This window comes from Terrapene carolina, unplaced genomic scaffold (assembly GCF_002925995.2).
Source record: "Terrapene carolina triunguis isolate 2854851 unplaced genomic scaffold, T_m_triunguis-2.0 Scaffold247, whole genome shotgun sequence".
In the NCBI taxonomy this organism is placed as follows: Eukaryota; Metazoa; Chordata; order Testudines; family Emydidae; genus Terrapene; species Terrapene triunguis.
In genome coordinates this window covers 949,426-966,581 of record NW_020664598.1, presented here as the reverse complement: position 1 = coordinate 966,581, position 17,156 = coordinate 949,426, and the positions used below count along the sequence as shown (strand labels likewise).

At 49.5% G+C, this 17,156-nt stretch overlaps 2 protein-coding genes across 2 annotated transcripts in view; one reads left to right on the top strand and one right to left on the bottom strand.

Moving 5' to 3' along the window:
* Positions 1–546: 546 nt before the first annotated feature.
* Positions 547–11,157, bottom strand: CHADL (chondroadherin like). Its single transcript, XM_024200417.2, has 5 exons — positions 11,009–11,157; positions 7,550–7,720; positions 4,971–6,644; positions 2,632–2,798; positions 547–1,834 (listed from the first exon to the last, which is right to left on the bottom strand). Exons 2-5 carry the CDS (start codon positions 7,706–7,708, stop codon positions 1,597–1,599), a joined length of 2,238 nt encoding a protein of 745 aa, XP_024056185.2. The 5' UTR covers positions 7,709–7,720; positions 11,009–11,157; the 3' UTR covers positions 547–1,596.
* Positions 11,158–15,392: 4,235 nt separating this feature from the next.
* The window catches only part of LOC112106934 (chondroadherin-like), an 11,059-nt gene continuing 9,295 nt past the window's right edge, over positions 15,393–17,156 (top strand). Inside the window, exon 1 of the mRNA XM_024200418.3 lies at positions 15,393–15,495. The gene's annotated coding sequence lies outside the window, so the exon portion shown is untranslated. The remainder of the gene's footprint in view (positions 15,496–17,156) is intronic.

The following is a 17,156-nucleotide window of genomic DNA, read 5'->3' as shown; positions in this document are numbered from 1 at the left end:
GAGGCCAAATTCTCAGCCAGTGTAAATCAGTATAGTTCAAGGGCAGCTACACCAATATAAACCAGCCAAAGATCTGGCCCTAGGTGTTGAAACAATACATGAAACTTGGTGATGGGTTTGCCATTGCAAAGGACTGTGGGTAACTGACACCCCCCTCTAACAAGAAACTAGATGACACCAGCCCTTAAAGTCTTTCACTGTCTTTAAGTGTGTTTTGAAATGGGAGGGGGCAGAAGGGGAGGCGCTGAATACATCAAACTGCTGCCAGCATTGGAAAGGATCAGTGATACATATATTATGGATAAATGTAGCTTTTCCAACAGCATGTAGCTAATCACATTGGCTATAGAGCCTTTCTTCCCTACGGGGCTACAGAGAGCATTGCCACCTCGCTAAACGTAGACCAGGCATCAGCCAGTGTGCTGTGAGCGGGACCTACGTGCTGCAGCCTGCCTTCCTTTTTTCTGGCGAGATGGGAGATTCTGCAGCCCCTTCATGTAAAATAAAATAGGGGCTTTACTGAACAAAAATAAATAATACACTCGGTACAGTAGCCCCCTGTGCTGTTTATTTTGAGGTTTAAATCCATAAATTTTCAATTTGATGCCGATGTTTGTATTAATGACGCAGACCTGCAGGGTGGCAGTGTGAGGGAGAGAGCTGGGAACTTGGGCAGGGAGACAATTGGAACTGTTCACACCTGGGAAGGTACAGAGGGTGGTTGGGGATTGTGGGATACGTACATTTACTGGACTTTTCTTCTGAAACCATCAGCAGTGGAACAGTTAGCAATGTTGGCATTTCAATATTCGTCACGAGGTTTGAGACCTGACACTCCATTGAGATCAATGGGGTGTGTTTCAGCCCCCTCCCACACACAAGTTATTGTTTCAGGGTCTCTGCAGACTCACAAAGTCAATACTGCATGTGTTACACTCAGTTTGTGTTTCCAGTGTTACCTGCTCAACCAGGCGGGCTAGAAATGGATTGTTTTTGACTGAAAGCTCCAATTCCACAGCAAATGGCTGGCCACTGAATCAGAGATGACATGAAACCCTGTCTGTGGACAGCAGATTGTTCCCCCACCATTAAAAATCAGCCACCTCTGGGGTGAAACATAATGCACAGCAGTGCTTTAGGGCAGGAAGAGAACAAGAACATGTTCCACTGAAACTGCAAGAGGAACTTAGGGAGGCAAAATGGAATTGTTCAAGCTATGATTTGGCATAGAAGTGGGGGGGCGGGCAGGAGGGGATGCTCCCTCATGAAAAGCACCATGGGATTGTCAGAAGGAACTCTCACATCTGCTTTTTCCTCTCAATGTGATTTCCTCTTTGAATTCCCTCCCCTGCAACACACACTGCACACGTACTTCCCTTCCAGCCCCCATCCCGCCAGAACCCCAGAGCTCAGTCTCCCATAGCTATGGTCAGGTCTGCTCCTTTCCGCTGTGCAATGGAAATCTCACTGCAACGTGGATAAAAGCCCATTAAAGCTTCTCTCTCACTAAGCTGCTTCCTACTAGCTGGTCAAGTGCCTCCACAGCCACACACTGATGATAAGACACTTCAGCAGCTGCAGCATGGCCACTCCCTCTTACGCTTTGCTTTTCTTGGTGCCTCTGGCTTGTGCTTTTCTTGACCTCTTTTCCTTGCTGGGGCTTCTTTCTGCTTTGATTTTGGCCTTAACTTTGTCTGGATGGGCCCTTCTTCCTTTCTCCATACCCCAGCCTGGGCAGCTTTTGAAGACAGCAGAAAGCTTCACCTTCTGCCCGCGGACTTCTGCTGGGGACCCACAGGTGGCTCCCACGCGCAGGTTCAGTTTGTCAATCCATCTGAAAATGGGGCAAGAGACAGGAAGGAGATGAGAAAAACTCCAGGTGGACTTCGCAAATTACTGGCACAAATGGCTGTGCTGGCAAACCAGGGCGTTTGCTCTCTGATAACAAGTTCAAAGGGAGTTTGGGGCTGGCTTGACAGGCCTGGAGAGTGATGCCCTCTGTGTACCCCTGGAACGGGGACAGCTCAGGCACGGCACTTCAGTCTCCCCACATGTGCAAACAGTTTGGAAAGTTTTAACACCCCAAAAATGCAGTTGTAGAGAGTAAGAATCGCAGCCGCAGTCACCCCAGCCAGGACCTATTTCAAGGGTTCCCAGTCCTCACACTTCAGGGTATAAGGTGAGCAGCAACTGAGGTCATGAGGAAGTACATGGCAGGCTACAGCACAATGAGGTGCATTATGTGGCGTTTACACCTCCCTTGGAAGCATCAGGCATTGGGAATTGGGTGAGACAGGCAACCAGAGGACCTATGGTCTTTTCTGATCTGCCAGTTCCTTTGCTTTTCCTCTTTGCCCTCATCTACCCATATGCCTCAGTCCTACTGTGGAGAGCTCCTCTCTAGGCAGGAGGGCCCAGATCCTCAAAGGTATTTAGGCGCCTAACTCCCATGGATTTCAGTGTTCTCATGGATTAGCCTCCCTGCTAAGACTGGCAGCAAAGTTGCATATTGGTCCCCATTGCGATGATATTTTCAGTGTGTGAACACCTCCCTGGCAGGAACTGAGCAGAGATCCACACCCTCCTATCAGTCAGACCCAGCCAGGCTGCTGGACCTAAGCAGTGACTCACCTGCGCAGTGGGAGGAGCTGGCAGTCGCAGTGGAAGGGGATGTCTCTCAGGTTGATGACCTCCAGCCCTGTGAAGCTGCGCAAGTCAGGCACGTTATACATGTTGTTGTTGTCCAGGTACAGACTCTTCATCCTGGGACCCAGACCAGCAAAGGCCCTTGAGGAAAGCTGCAAATGATGAGATGGGGCTGATGAGTCAAAGGAAAACAGCTGTGGATGATTTTAATAGGGAGTTAGATATCTGCATGCACTTTCTGATTGTGTGTGTGTGTGTGTTAAATAGCTCTCATTGGTTCCTGTCTCCACTGTGAATGGGGCTTGAGTTACTGTCACTTTGTATCAATACTTCTCAGCACGCAGGTCAGTTTGATGACATAATTTGAGACAAAGGAAGTGCAGGAGCTCATTGTGAGAGAAGCAGACTTTCAGAAAAGTGAGTTCTCTGTCTTTATTGGTTAATGTAATTGTGGTACTTCATATTTAGTGCTAAATATTAATTCCCTTAAATAGCTCTGAAAGCCTCTACCTGCTTCACATATTGAAATATTGCACTTTGTGTCTCTTAACCTGCATCAGACTCAAGTTGTCAGTGTCCTATTTCATTTTGCTTTATTTTCTGGATTGTAAACTCTTTGTAGCAGGGAATTTCACCTGTTCTGTGTTTGAAAGTGCCGGGTAAATGTACGGTGTTATATACATGTGTGTGTGATTCTTAATAGCTATATTTAACACCCTTTTCAATTTGATATTTTGTTCTTTTTGGCAACGGGATGTGTTACGCTCAGTCTAGCTTTTCACTTTGCCTCAGGTTTTCCTTTAACTAATGGCAAGGCACTGAACTGAGCAGATTGTAGGGGCTTTTTCAGTCCCTGGATAGCTGATTGTCATCTTATTTTTTATCTCCGTTTAAACAGTCCCTAGTCCAGCAAAGCACCTAAGCATGTGCTTAACTTTAAGCATATGAGCAGTGTCATTTTCAAGGTCGCTACTTGTGTTTAAGTGCTTAGTTGGGTCAGCGCCGTAGAGTACGTGCTTTCTACTTGTAAGACTTTGTGGATCCGATTCCCCATTTTAATTTAATCTCTGTGGCAGAGATTGTCAGCCTCCGTGACAGTCACAAAGGGAAAAGCCCACTCCGCTTTCCCACCTCTGGTTTTCAGGTTTGGTTCAGTCCCTCATGCTCAGGATGGTGTCTAGATTCCAGGAGCACCTCAATAACCACCATTCCTGCGGCACTTCCTTTGAGGGGCTGTGAAAACCAGCACTGAGGATTCTGGGGTCACATGTGAGGAGAGATTCGGTTACAAGTAGCTGAACAAGGGTTTCATGCTATGAAAAACTAACGAGACCCCTTTAATTTACATAACCAGTTTGGGTTGCATTATGGGGACCTCAGAATGTACTCAAATTTCCTTTGAAAGGGAAAGAAGAATTTGGCAGGGACATGTTCCACTTTCTTCTCTGCAAGCAAGAGAAACGCTGGGCTCTGTGGTGGCCTCATTCTGGCTTTTGAGAGTAAAACCGATCAGGGTGGTTGAATGGCCAGGCAATCTCCCTGGACCCAAGTTTGGCGCTCTCCTTCCCCAGGGCTGGGAGTTGCTGTGAAAGCAGCGTGGGAGGCCCCGGATGTGGCCTTGTTGAGCCTGAAAGGAGTGTTGGCTGGCAGGAGGATGGTGGCAATTTGAGGTCCTTGAGAGGAGAGAGAAACAGGTGAGTAGCAGAGGGGAATCCCTTGGAATAGGTCTTCACAGTACAAGAAGAAATATTGACAAATTGGAGGAAAGAGAAATATCAATTATTAGGACCTGGGGGGAGGAGCTTAGGGCAGGGTCTACAGCCCATTGAAAGAAACAGGAAAATTTCTATTGACTATCCTTGGCTTTGGATCAAGCCCTTAATGAGGACAGATGAAAGGAACGAAGAGCCTGTAACCTGGCTGGGCTATGACATGGGGAGGATCTGGCACCTGTGAAAGGTGCAATTGCCAAGGAGGGGGAGAGAGGGACTGTTGGGGCAGGCAGAGGGGGCATAAACACTAGGAGTAACAGGATAAAACTGAACAAAGGTGCAATTCAGGCTAAATATCGGGAAGCTTTTCTTCCAAGTGAGGTCTCAGGGTGAGCAATCATCTCCCAAGGGAAGTGGTGCAAGCCCTAGTGTTAAGACCCTTGCTTTGGGTTGGAAGCCCCTTCATTTTGTCCAGAAGAAACACTGGAATATGCTGCAGGGAAGCGCCCTGCAGTGGGAGCAGGGAGGAGAGGTGACCAAACAGTAACTTGTCTAGTAGGATTTAGCTTTATCAGGCTGGGGCACTCGCCCTTCTCCCTCCCTCCCTCTCACCTGTTCTAGCCCCATATTATCCAGATACAGGTGCAGCAGGGACCTGGCTACAGGGAGGAAGGCTCCATCCCCAATAGACTTGATGGGATTCTTGGACAGCTTCAGCTCACTAAGGACAGGCAAACCCCGGAGGGACCCGGTGGGCACTTCCTGCAATAGGTTCTCATCCAGGTGCAGCTTCTCTAGCATCTTGGCGGGGCTCAGGGCCCTGGGGGACACACGAGTGATGCGGTTCCCGCTTAGGTAGACCCAGCGTAGCTGCCCTGCCCCAGCCAGGTCATTGTCTGACAGCTGGCTGATGGCGTTATGCTGCAAGTGGAGGGAGAAGAGGTTGGGCAGGAGGCTGAAGGCCCCCGTGGGCATCCGAGTGAAGCCATTGCGGTCCAGGTACAGGTAGCTGAGCTGGGGGGCCCCATCAAAGGCAGCAGCATCTATGGCAGCAATGTTGTTGTTAGACAGGTAGAGGTAGACCAGCTTCTTTAAGCCCTGGAAGGCCCCCGGCTGCAGCTCCGTGATCTTGCAGCTTTGCAGATGGAGCGAGACCAGCTTCTTCAAGCCGGGGAAGGATCCCTTGGGTATGGAGTGGAACTCATTTTGGCGCAGGTCCAGGAGCTGGGTGTTGCCTGGGAACCCCTTGGGGATCTTCCGGAGGCCTCTGTTCTCGCAGTTGCTGTGTTGGAAATCAGGGGAGCAGGCGCAGACTTTTGGACACCTCATCTTAGCATCTCCCTCTGGCTCCCTCCTGGGGGTGGCTGGGCTGGGGAGCCGCTTCTCGTCCTGGGCAGGGCCCCCACACTTCATATCAATGGACCTCAGCGACTCCAGCTGCTCACCTCTGAAGGCACCAGGGCCTGCACATGGCACATCGGCCTGGACCCTCGCTTTCTCCGTCCACTCCTTGAAGGGCCGCATGTAGCAAGTGCAAACCACGGGGTTTCCTGTTAAGTTGATTTTCTTCAGGTGGGCGGCTTCTGTCAGCGGCTGCAGCACCTGCAGCTGGTTGTTGTGGAGGTCGACTGTGTGCAGCAAGGGGCTCTTCACAAAGGCTTTGTGTGAGACATCCTGCAGGGCCATGTTGTCCAAGAACAGCTGCTTCAGTGAAGCCATCTCAATGGCCTCCTCGCCGATGTAGGTGACAGGGTTGTGTCCCAGGTCCAGCCGTGTGGTACCCGACAGCCTCGACAGGGCCTCTGTGGGCAGGGACTGCAGTTCGTTGTGGTCCAGGCTCAACCTCCTCAGGGTCGGCAACCCACCAAAGGCCTCCGTGGCTATGACATGAAGTGCATTATGGGACAGGCGGAGCCACTTGATCAGCTGCAGGCCCTGGAAGACCATATCAGGCAGGTAGACCAGGAAGTTCTCGCCAAGATTGAGGAAGTTGAGGAAGCCCAGTTGGCTGAAAGCCCCTGGCTTTATCTCTTCTATGCGGTTCTTCTCCAGGATGAGCTGCTGAAGAGAAGACAGCCCATCCAGGGACTCCTGGTAGATGAAGGCTATGTTGTTGGAAGCCAGGTTGAGGTAGATCAGTCGTCCTAGTCCCCTGAAAGCCCCTTCCTCAATACTCTCCACATTGCATCGCTGCAGGTTTAAGTGAGTGAGGTAGGGGATAGGGAGGAAAGCTCCTCCAGGGATGACTTTTATGTTGTTGCCCCGGAGATCCAGTTTTTGGGTGACCTGTTGATTACACAAGCATCAGTTATTGAAGATGGACTCCACAACCTCTCCCACCCCTCTGCAGCAGAGTGACAGGCTGTCCCAGTCCTCTCTGCAGCCGTTATCGCTGTGATCTGGCCAAATCTCACAAGCAGGCTCAGTACTGGCTCATGCCTGGTCAGTACTTGGAAGAGACACTTCCCAGAGCACCTCCAGTCTGCTGCAGAAAGTTGTGATGGGGTCTCAATCGTGACCCTTCGTCCTGCTGAACCAGGCTTCCCGCAATGCGGCAATCGCTAGCATCCTGCGTGAGCCTTAGTTCAGTGCTGACTCAGAGGGGAAAGTGCCTCCTACACCAACATCACCTTCCTGCAGCCATCTGGGTTTCCCTTGTTTCCTTATTTCACTGTCTGACTCTGCTTTAGCTTAAGGCCTGTAACAATGACCACCTCGGAGGGGCCTGACTGTGTATTGCCCAGAAAATATTGTAACTGTTTTTTTGTCTCGATCAGATGAGTTATTTTTATGTTGTTGTTCGGTAGAAGAGCTGACCCTGAGCAGACCAGCTCATCTTGCAAACTGCCCTGCATATGGATCAACCCCCACCCCCTTCAGATTTTCACATCAACGGCATTGAAAAGCTGTGAGGTTACTGCACAAATCTTTTGGAAACCCAGACATCTGCACAAAGTGAACCACACCTGCCTGCATCTCGTTCTGCCTCCTCTCCCCTGTCCTACAACAGCCTGTGTGGCTCAGTGCTGTGCAGGGAGAGAGAGGATCAGACTGGTGCCCAGATGCCCCCCGGGGTGAGGAGCTTTGATGGTGGTGGCAGCGGCGGCAAGTGAGTGGGGAGCAGTTTAAGAGCACTTTGTGCTGTGTTTGCCTCTGACTCTTCCCTTTCCCCGCTGTGCCCAGGGACTGACCTGTGGGATGGTGATGGGCACCTCCATGAGGTTCTTGTTCAGACACATGACGTGGTGCTTTATGTTATCGCAGATGCAGATCCGTGGGCAGCGCTCGGCAGCCGCTCTCCTGACAGGGAAGAGAGCTGACACCAGGAGGAGGCCCAGGGAACCCCACATCCTGGAAAGCAGCTACAGGTGAGAGAGAGAGGGAACAGGCACCCCAATCAGACAGAGACGTGCATTCCCACAGTGCTTCTCGTCCCCACGGACCCTAAGTGCTCTGCAGGCTGCGTCCCTTGGGATTGCGGCGGATTGTTGCAGCTGTTTCACGGTGCATTGCAATGCTCCAGCCCCGTTTGAGAGACAGGGAAGGGGATAGTGTGACTAAGGGAAAGTGCAGCGGGAAGTTTAGATTACTTAGGTATGAACCTAGTTTTAAGCAGGTGAGTTGTCCCATTGAACTCAATGGGAGCTGGATTAATTCTGGTTCCATTCTTGGACTCGAGGGGGTGGGGCTACGACTCTCATGCTTAAAGCTAAGCACATGCTTACGTGCTTCACTGGATCAGGGCTTTAGAGGGAAGAGCAACCTCGGCTAAATCACCAGTACCTCCTCCTACAGCACTTGGACTTTCCTTGGAGGTTTCCTTTCCAAGTACCAAGACCTACCTGCTTCAGCTTGTGAGATCTGATGTAATCTCACTCCAAGGCAGAGTGGCTAAAGGACAACACCGGTGCTGCCAGAAAAGGAGCGGAGAGCATTCTGCAGACACAAGAGCATGTGCTAATGTGAATGTGACAACACGCATTACCGTTGCCATATATCCCAAGAGAAGGAGGGTAGGAAATGGCGGTAACTCATTGCCATTCTGAGTAAATCACACTAGCAGTAGCACTGTTCCAATGCAGCCTTGCTCGTAAAAGACTGTAGTTGTACCGCAACTTCCAATTGGTAGCTGAGTGCTTTACAAATGCTAATTAGCTTCGCCTCACCCCACCCCTGATAGGCAGATCTGTAATGTCTCCTCATTTTACAGAGGGGTAACATTATTATTATTATTATTATTATTATTATTTATTTTATTTTATTTTCAAATGTCCCAAATGTGCAAGTACTTCCCCATAACAAGTAAAAGGCAATGATCCCTGCTCCAGCGAGTTTGCAATCTGTATTGGAGTGGACACACCAAGGAAGGGGTCAGAAGAAGGCAACAATGGGAGGTGAACAGGAGGACAAGGTTGTCCATAATAAGATCAGGTGGTTTGGAAGTGAGGTGTGGACCCATCTGGATGGCTCATCCAAGCTGAGTCTGTGTTTGGTTTGTTACTTCCACCTTGTTTCCCCATAGACTTTCTGGCAGAGGTGGGTTCTTAGGAAAGGCTTGAATGAGATGAAAGGAGGTGGGCTTGGCGACTGTATTGTGGGGGGTGCCCCAGTCGTAAGGGTCAGCAGGGAAGAAATCATGGGGATGGGGGTGTTTGTGAGAGACTGAGAAGGAATGCTGAGGCTGGTTGCACTGGCAGAGCAGGTTGGATGTGGAGGTGGGACATGCGGGAGGAGACCATGTCTGAGAGGCCGGGCTTAGGAGCAAAGACAAAAAGTTTGTATTTGATGTTCAGGAGGGTGGGGAGCCAGTGAAGTGACTCAGTGGGAGTTGATGTGGTTGGAGCAATTAGTGAGAGAGAGAGAGGTGGTTTTGGCAGCAGCATTTACAGATGGATCAGAGGTGGTTAAGGCTGGTTGACTGAAGAGGGATGAAGACAAGCGACTTGATCCTCAGGGCAGAAAGGAAAGTGTGGTTTATTTGAAATATTGTGACAGAATGAGTAACGGGAATAAGTAATGGCCTGAATATGTGGGGAGAAGGAGAGACAGGAGCCACAGATGTCCGCCAGGTTATGGGCCAGGATGATGCGAGAGATGATGGTCTGGTCAGCTGTAACCCAGAACAAAGTCAGTGAAGATGTTTGGTAGGGGAGACTGTAAGCTTGTTTTTGGCCATGCTGAACTTGAGTTTACAGTGAACTGCCCAAGAGGAGCTGGAGAGTCAGTGAGAGAGCGGTCCATGGCAGAAAACTGTATCTGAAAGTCATCAGCACACAGGTGACAGCTAAACCTCTGTGAACAGATGAGGTCACCCAATGATGGGATAGAGAAGGAGAAGAGGAAGAGGACCCAAGATGGAGCGCTAGGGAGTGTCCATAGAGAAGTGGGAAAGGAGGGGGGGAAGAGCCATCAGAGATGCAGGAGAACCAAGCAAGGTGAGAGTCACAGGTCAATGGCAGCAGAAAGGTCAAGGAGGATGAGGATGGAGGATAGGCTTGAGATAAAGCCAGGAAGAAGCCACTAGAGACCTTGGAGGGATAAGAAGTAAGGCCTGGAAAGGTTAAAAGTCTTGCCTGAGGTCACAGAGTCAGTGGCAGAGCAGCCCGAGAACCCAGGGGCCTCACTCCCGACCCTGAGCCTGCCCACAGGCCCGTCCGTCCTGCCGGAGGTTACACAGGGCAGGAAGCAGCCAAGGCTTTGTGAGGCAGTGAATCCGCTCTGAGCGCTGGGGATGTGGCACGCCCTGGGCCGGGGCCTTCAAGCTGCTGTTTTAGCCTATTAGTGTAAGCTAAGAATGTGGCTAGAAGCAAAATGGGCAGCATTAGCAAAGGCTTTTTGAATGGTCAGTGGAGTGGCAAAAATGTATGTGGGAGAGTCCAGAGCTGGGGGAAGGGGAGGGGGTGCTTTCAGGGGGAGGGGGGAGAATAACAAATGTCAGCATTCACAGCTCTGTCTGCAGTAGGGCTCCCACCCTTACAAACCCCAATGGAGCTGAGCTGAGCCGAGCGTAGACAGGGCCCACGACGGTGAGTCTCCTGAGCCAGGTCAGTGCCGGCTTTCCAGCCACTGTTCTGTTAATGCACTTTCCTTCTGTGGCAATCCTATGCCCCCACAAACAGCGCTGCTGAGCCTGTCCTCCAGCACCCCCGGCTATTCCACGCCTGGGGGTCCCACTCACTCCTCTGCTAGTGCGCCTCACTCCTGGCCTGCGGCATCCCCTGCCCTGGGCCCCACATGCACTGCCCCTCCCAGCCCCCCTGCAACAGCCCCAGCTATCCCAGCCCTGGGCCCCACACAGCCCTGCTGGCTCACCTCAGTGCTGAGCAGCGGCACCCATCCCAGACACCACTCCCACATACATGGATTGAGATCCCCCTTTACTGCACCCCTGGCTTATCCCAGTCCTGGGCTCTGCCAATACAGCTCAGTCCTGACCTGCAGCCTTCCTGGACACTGAATGCCAAGTCTCTCCTGAGCAGGGAGCGCTCAGCATACTGCTTGTGCGGTGTGGACAAACCTCCAGTACCAGGAGCTGCATTAAGATCCTTGAAATCATTTTGGCTTAATATGTGAAAGTCCGCTGCTGTCACAGCAGTGAGAAGCTGCAACCCAGCCTCGTCTTCCCCCTGTCCAAGCCCCCAACAACTTACCCAGCTGCTTCCTCCTGTTTGCACAAGGCAGATCCTGCCCCAGGAAAGCACGACTAGGGTAACGCGAAACCGAGGACAGTGAAGAATGGGAATGGCAAAGCCAAAGGGACTGAAATCCTTTCACCCAGCAGCTACCAGAGTCCTGTGAATTCTCCTGGTGGGACTGGGTGTGTGTGATTTACTTTACTCACAGAAATGAGGGCTGAATGGAGCTTTGTGTTGCTTTCCCAGCCTGGCTCATGCTCACACAGAGCTGGCAGGGGAAAGCAGAAGTGAAGTGAAGCGCAGCCTTTGGGAGAGCAGCAACTAATCTGATGCATCCCTCCCTACTTGCTGAGAAAGCCTTTGGTAGAGGAAGGGCTGAGGAATTTAACCCCCTTGTCTTGAATGTCACAATGCCATTAAAAATAATATCTGTGTTAGAACTAGACTGACTCCCTTCCCCCATGCCCCTCCTCTCCCCTCTCTGTGTATACGTGTGTGTAGACAAATGATATGTAATCTAAAATATAGACATTAAATTAAAATAAATAAAAACCTACTTCTCTCTAATCCAGCATGAGGCTTTACCTCTGAAATGCTCATAGATTAAACATTAGCAGCTTCCACTATAGCTAATTTAGCCATTTTGTGCACATGTATATATTTGTATTACTATAGACTTAATGCTTTCTTATATATATAATGCTTTCTTTTAAGTCTACAGTAATACAAATTACTGGTATGTGCTGAGTGACAGTTGATGTAGGAAACAGGCTTCTGAATATCCTGACTGTTGTGCATTTAAAACCTAACCCTAATGCTGCATTCATTTGTTTTATTAAAGGAAGTGCCTGTGTCTCTGTGTGCATGTGTGTGGTGTTTTCGCTTTGCAGAAAGAGTTGGGAGGATGGATGGGTAGTTTTGCACCAGTGCTTTCTTTCACGACTGGAGTTTCAGCTTCTCTGGCAGTGGTGGTGTCGCCTATGGAATCTGTGCGAGGACCCACAGTCTAGCAAGAGCTTAGGAACATAACCCTGCCATCTTTTTTTTTTTCTTTTAAATCTTCCAGGGCCCTGATCCAGTGACTTGCTGAGAAACTGATATTCTTTGATTCCAGTGAGAGTTGCTTGTTCTCTGCACCTCTCGGGAACTAGGGTGACCAGATGTCCCGATTTTATAGGGACAATCCCGATTTTTGGGTCTTTTTCTTATATAGGCTCCTATTACCCCCCACCCCCGTCCCGATTTTTCACACTTGCTTCTCTGGTCATCCTACTTGGGAACAGGCCATTAGTTTGCAGAGAGTTTTAGCTGTCACCCCATTGTGATGCTCAGACTCCTGCCAGTCAGGTACAATGCCCTGGATTATTTAGGTGGAGGGGAATTTGCATTTAAGCCTTTTTCAGAAAAAGGTTGAAATTTAATTTTCATAAAGGAAAATGCTGATTTCTCACTCACAAATGTCTCAGCTGTTTAGGTCCCTGCTCCTCCTTAACAGATGCATTAGCATGTACCCCTGTGCCGTTATGGCGTCACATTGATGTCAGTGGGATTCTGTGTGGGTGCAGGAGTCCCCAGAGTCAATGGAATCCCACGTTGAGAGGCAGGGCTAGTGCATCTATTTGCAGGATCAGGGGTCTACTTCTGGTGCTGCATCCTAATCTGTCTGAATGAACGTCAGCACTGGGTCTACTCGGCCGGACTCTGGTTCCTAGGCTTGTGCGAGTGAGGACTTGCTGGAGGGGAGATGCTTCCACTCTCTGGGTAGGCTCCTTGCTCAATGTGCCCCACTAGCGTTGTAAGGAGAGTGAGGATGGCAAACATGTAGCTGTGGTCACCTGAAAGGGGGCTGTCTTTCCGACAGGAGCGCAAAGTACTGCTCTGTGGGGATCATTAAAACGTTCAGGTGACCACAGCGTGCAAAGCCGGGCGTTGTGATTGTCAGCTAGACAACATCTGCAATAAACTCTTGGCTCCGGAAACGCAGACCTCCCTGCCTGCGGCTCAGAAGGCGGCAATGCCACTATCTCAGGGCCTGATACTGCTCCCATCTGGGCCCAGTGAGGGCAGGGTTGGGGGCTCGGTCACAAGCTGGACCAGCTAGTGGGCCCCATTGTTGCACGTCTTCCTCACCTGAGTGGTCCCACTGACTCAGATGTGGCTGTTTATGTAAGAGCTGCAGGAGCGGGCTCAATGTTTAGTGCCTGATTGCTCTGGAGATTTGGACTGTGCACGTTGTATTGTTATTGTAGGGTTGCTCAGATGTTGGATCACGCTGGTTTGTGGCTGGGTACGGAGTTTACTTGTCTTGCTGGGCCAGACTCCATCTGAGAGATCTTTGGGAAAGGATTGTCCTTGAACCAGTGCACGGAATGGCTCAGCTAAAACTCTGCTCCTGTTTGAATTTAACAAGAAGAAGCCGCGTTGCAGAGGGAGAGGGGCGGAGGCTGGGCAGCGGGACACAGGAAAGAGAAACACAGGCAACTTGTTTTGAATGTAAACGTTGTATGCGCTGGGGAGAGGAGGGTGGAATTTTCCACTGTGCAGTGGAGTCTCTCCTTCCTGTGCGCACAGCGGGGAGTGGGGTGAAGGGAGGAGGATTTCTGTGCAGGGAGGAGACGCACAAGACTGTGGCTTTTTCTGTCCTCCTCACAGACCTCAGCCTTGGAGGGCCTGCCCCTCCTCGCTCTCCCAATGACACTGGCTTCGTTGTGTGGGTCGGGTGGCCGCAGAAGCCAGCCGATGCTGCTGCTCTTTGATCCAAGCAGAATGGGGGCGGCTTGCGCTAAATGTTAGGCCTGCGTCCTCTAAGCGACAAATGCCCCAGCCTACCTGCCCCTGTGACCTCTGCCCTAAGGGAGTAGCCCTCACTCAGCAAGTCGCCCCTTTGGCTTCGCTAGGACACCTTGTGTGAATGCGGCTGTTGCAGGATCAGACCCTTTGTTTTGAAAAGGAAAGGTGGCCGGGTTAAAGCTGGATTAATCCCTCCTTTGAGAGTGGGGGGCAGGGATGCCTTGCGATTGCTCAGCCGCTTAAAACCAGCTTTTGCGGGGGATGGAATAACCATTTACCGCTCGGTCTCCAGTTCTGAGCCAGCCACAGGTCAGTAGAGCCCCAAACTTGCTGTTTTCCTGTGGTTGTTCAAGGGCCTTGTGTGTGGAGGGCTCAGGTTAGTTTCTTGTAGGACAGGGATCAAATTGGGCTGTCACCTTTTTGAAAGTTTGCTTCAGGACAATTCCATGATACAGACCGTATTAAGGGACCCAGTGGCTGCCTGTTCTCCAGCCCCGTCACCACAACTGCCTAGAGACACCAGATTCCACAAGATGTGAATCCAAGTAATTTCCTGCCTGAATTATTGCAGACGCTGACACCAGCACAGTCATGTCATCATCTGTGTGCACTTCACCAGGTAGATGTACCATCACAAATACAGTTCCTGAAAGGAAAGCATCTGTTTGGCAGTATCAAACAGGGAGCAAACCAAGCCAGTCAGCTAAACAGATGTCAGACTGGAAAAAATAAGCTCCATCTACAACCCAACCTCTGTCCACCTGTGATACCAAACTGAGATGCCATTTGCAGGAGATTGCACAAACCTTCATAATGTGATTCTCTTGCCTCTGATATGAAATTGTTAACAACACTGTTGACATTCAAATGATCATCATTAGGCTTCAGAGTATACATCATATTGAGATGATTGAGGCAGCTGATATTTCTCTCAGGCCTGATGTCAGGAAGACATTGCTGCCTCAGTTCATATCCAGTCTGACTTCACTTTTTAAGCTCAGGTTCTAGAGCACATGATGTAACCTCCAGGGGAAGGTATCAGTTTGTGAAGCTGCCATGAGCCAGCCCAATGACCGGAGATTTCAGAAACTGCATTTCATGCAAAGCCTCAACAAACTCAGATGTACTCCCAGCAGGAGAAAACGCCAGAGGCAAGGAGTTGCTATTGACACTTCTCTGCTCCCCAGTGCCCACAAGTTTCACGCTATGGACAAAAAGCCAAAACTTCTGGACTTGGTGGGACATCACAGGAGCTCTGTGCGTACTGGGGTGTGGCCATTTCAGGCTTTATAGACAGGGACCAGCACCTTGGTTTTCACTTGAAAATAGTTTTCAAACCTGGCTCATTTCCTAATGCGGAGAGGGACAAAGGGCCTGAAGGAGGGCTGGACAGGCTCAGGTGTTTCAAACACTGATGCATGCTGGGTTCCAGACTTCGTGGCTGTATTTTTTTTATTTGTTTTTTATTTTTTTGCTGCCTTTACTTTCTCCAGCTCATCTGTATCCTTTCTCCCTGCAGACAATAGGAGGAAACAACTCATGTCCTAGCACTGCTTCCTCCATCAGGTTATGTGACTTGTTGGATGCATATGAGCTGAAAGGGGGAAGAGTCACCAGGACAATCGCTCCACAGCACATGGGGTGTTTGGAGAGAGGATAAAGCACTGGAGCTGCGCAGCAAATACCCCCAGCAGAGCCGTCTCTCAGGACAGGTAAGGGAGATGGAAAGCGCCAGCGACATTGAGTGTCTTTGTCAGTGAAGGGGTAGGGGGAGCCCCGTGGAGGCAGGGCAGAGCAGATGAGAAATGCTGTGCATTTGGAAATAGGTGCTGCAAATGGGTTATTTTGCTACATTCACTGGTTTGGAAAAAACAGTGAAAACATAGGTTTCAGAGTAGCAGCCGTGTTAGTCTGTATCCGCAAAAAGAACAGGAGTACTTGTGGCACTTTAGAGACTAACAAATTTATTTGAGCGTAAGCTTTCGTGGGCTAGAAGTGGGCTGTAGCCCACAAAAGCTTATGCTCAAATAAATTTGTTAGTCTCTAAGGTGCCACAAGTACTCCTGTTCTTTTAGTGAAAACATAGAGCAAGTACTTCTAGCTGAAAGCAAGCGAAATTGCTGCTCAGTGGAGGCTAGATGGGAGCACGAATATGCAGCCCCAAAGGAAACCATTCCCCTACACTATTATTAGTCACTTATAGATAAGCCTAGAGCTTCACAGCACTGCTCCACAGAGCTTGCAGTGTTGACCTGAATTTTATGGGTTAGCTGTTATGGCTCGCCACTGATCGCATCCGACCAGAAGATTTATAGGTTCTTGTCCAATTCAGACCACAGGGTCAGAAAACTCAGAGTTCTATATCGGGAGAGGACTGTCGGGGTGCTTGGCAAAAACACACTGAGGACAATACCAAATTGATAAAAGCTTTATTGAGATTAACAAAAGAATACTAAATGTTATGAAACTTATGACTGCAAAACAGTAAAAGAATTCCACAACTCCTGGTGGTAACATTCTTATTATAAATACCTTAACCTAACATACCACTCCCTTCCTCGAGGACCTGGTAATAGGAGGTGAAGGACCAGCCTTACTCCTGACATGCCCGATAACACAATGGTTCTGGCTTCCCCAATAGTTAGGAATGCTGAGTAGTTATACTGTACTACACATGCTGAGCTGATAGCGTGATGGAAGATAGAATGATAGGTAGATAAAAAGACAGTCTATAGAACATAGGAGAACAAAGAAAAGAAAAAAGCTCCCTAAGATATCCTTACATGATATTTTATAGGATCCTGACACTATGTAATTCAGGCCCAACCTACTATATCCAAATCTTACTTCTGTACCCTAAGAAATTTATGGGTACCCTTCTCCTATAAGTTAGTGGATTATGACACATACTCTCCACATATTAATAAGGATTGTCTCACTCCAAAAACTGCCAAGCTAGGCAATCTTGGCGACTTCCAGGTTTGTGGTGCACCCTGCAGTTACCAATCGGTTGCAGACGCCAGATAAACCTGTTCAGTGTTGGGTGTAGTTCCTCCCTTTGGTTCCCCAAAGTTCAGGGACCATTTCTATCTGTGCCAAAGGTTGCCAGCCTTTATGCTGACTTACACTTAACTGATCATACTTTTAGCTGTTTAGGTGATCTTACCGGATACAGGCCCATAGGCTTCTTGCATTTCAGCAAAACTTATTCTATGTATAATTATTAGGAAACACATATCATATGCTTCAACACATCCTAATTTCATAGGAATTAATACTGATAAAATATAAGAATCGTATGAAATGGATTAATTCAGAAAGAAACATATTTGATACAACTGGCTGGATTAGTAGGATATAATAAAAAGAACAG

Bases quoted from the DNA above. Each gene is read 5' to 3' on its own strand.
- CHADL (XM_024200417.2), bottom strand. From the start codon at position 7,708: ATGTGGGGTTCCCTGGGCCTCCTCCTGGTGTCAGCTCTCTTCCCTGTC. The intron at 6,645-7,549 runs GTCAGTCCCTGG...TGTAATCAACAG, and splicing joins TGCCCATCACCATCCCACAG to GTCACCCAAAAACTGGATCT. The intron at 1,835-2,631 runs GTGAGTCACTGC...CCCCATTTTCAG, and splicing joins CAGCTCCTCCCACTGCGCAG to ATGGATTGACAAACTGAACC.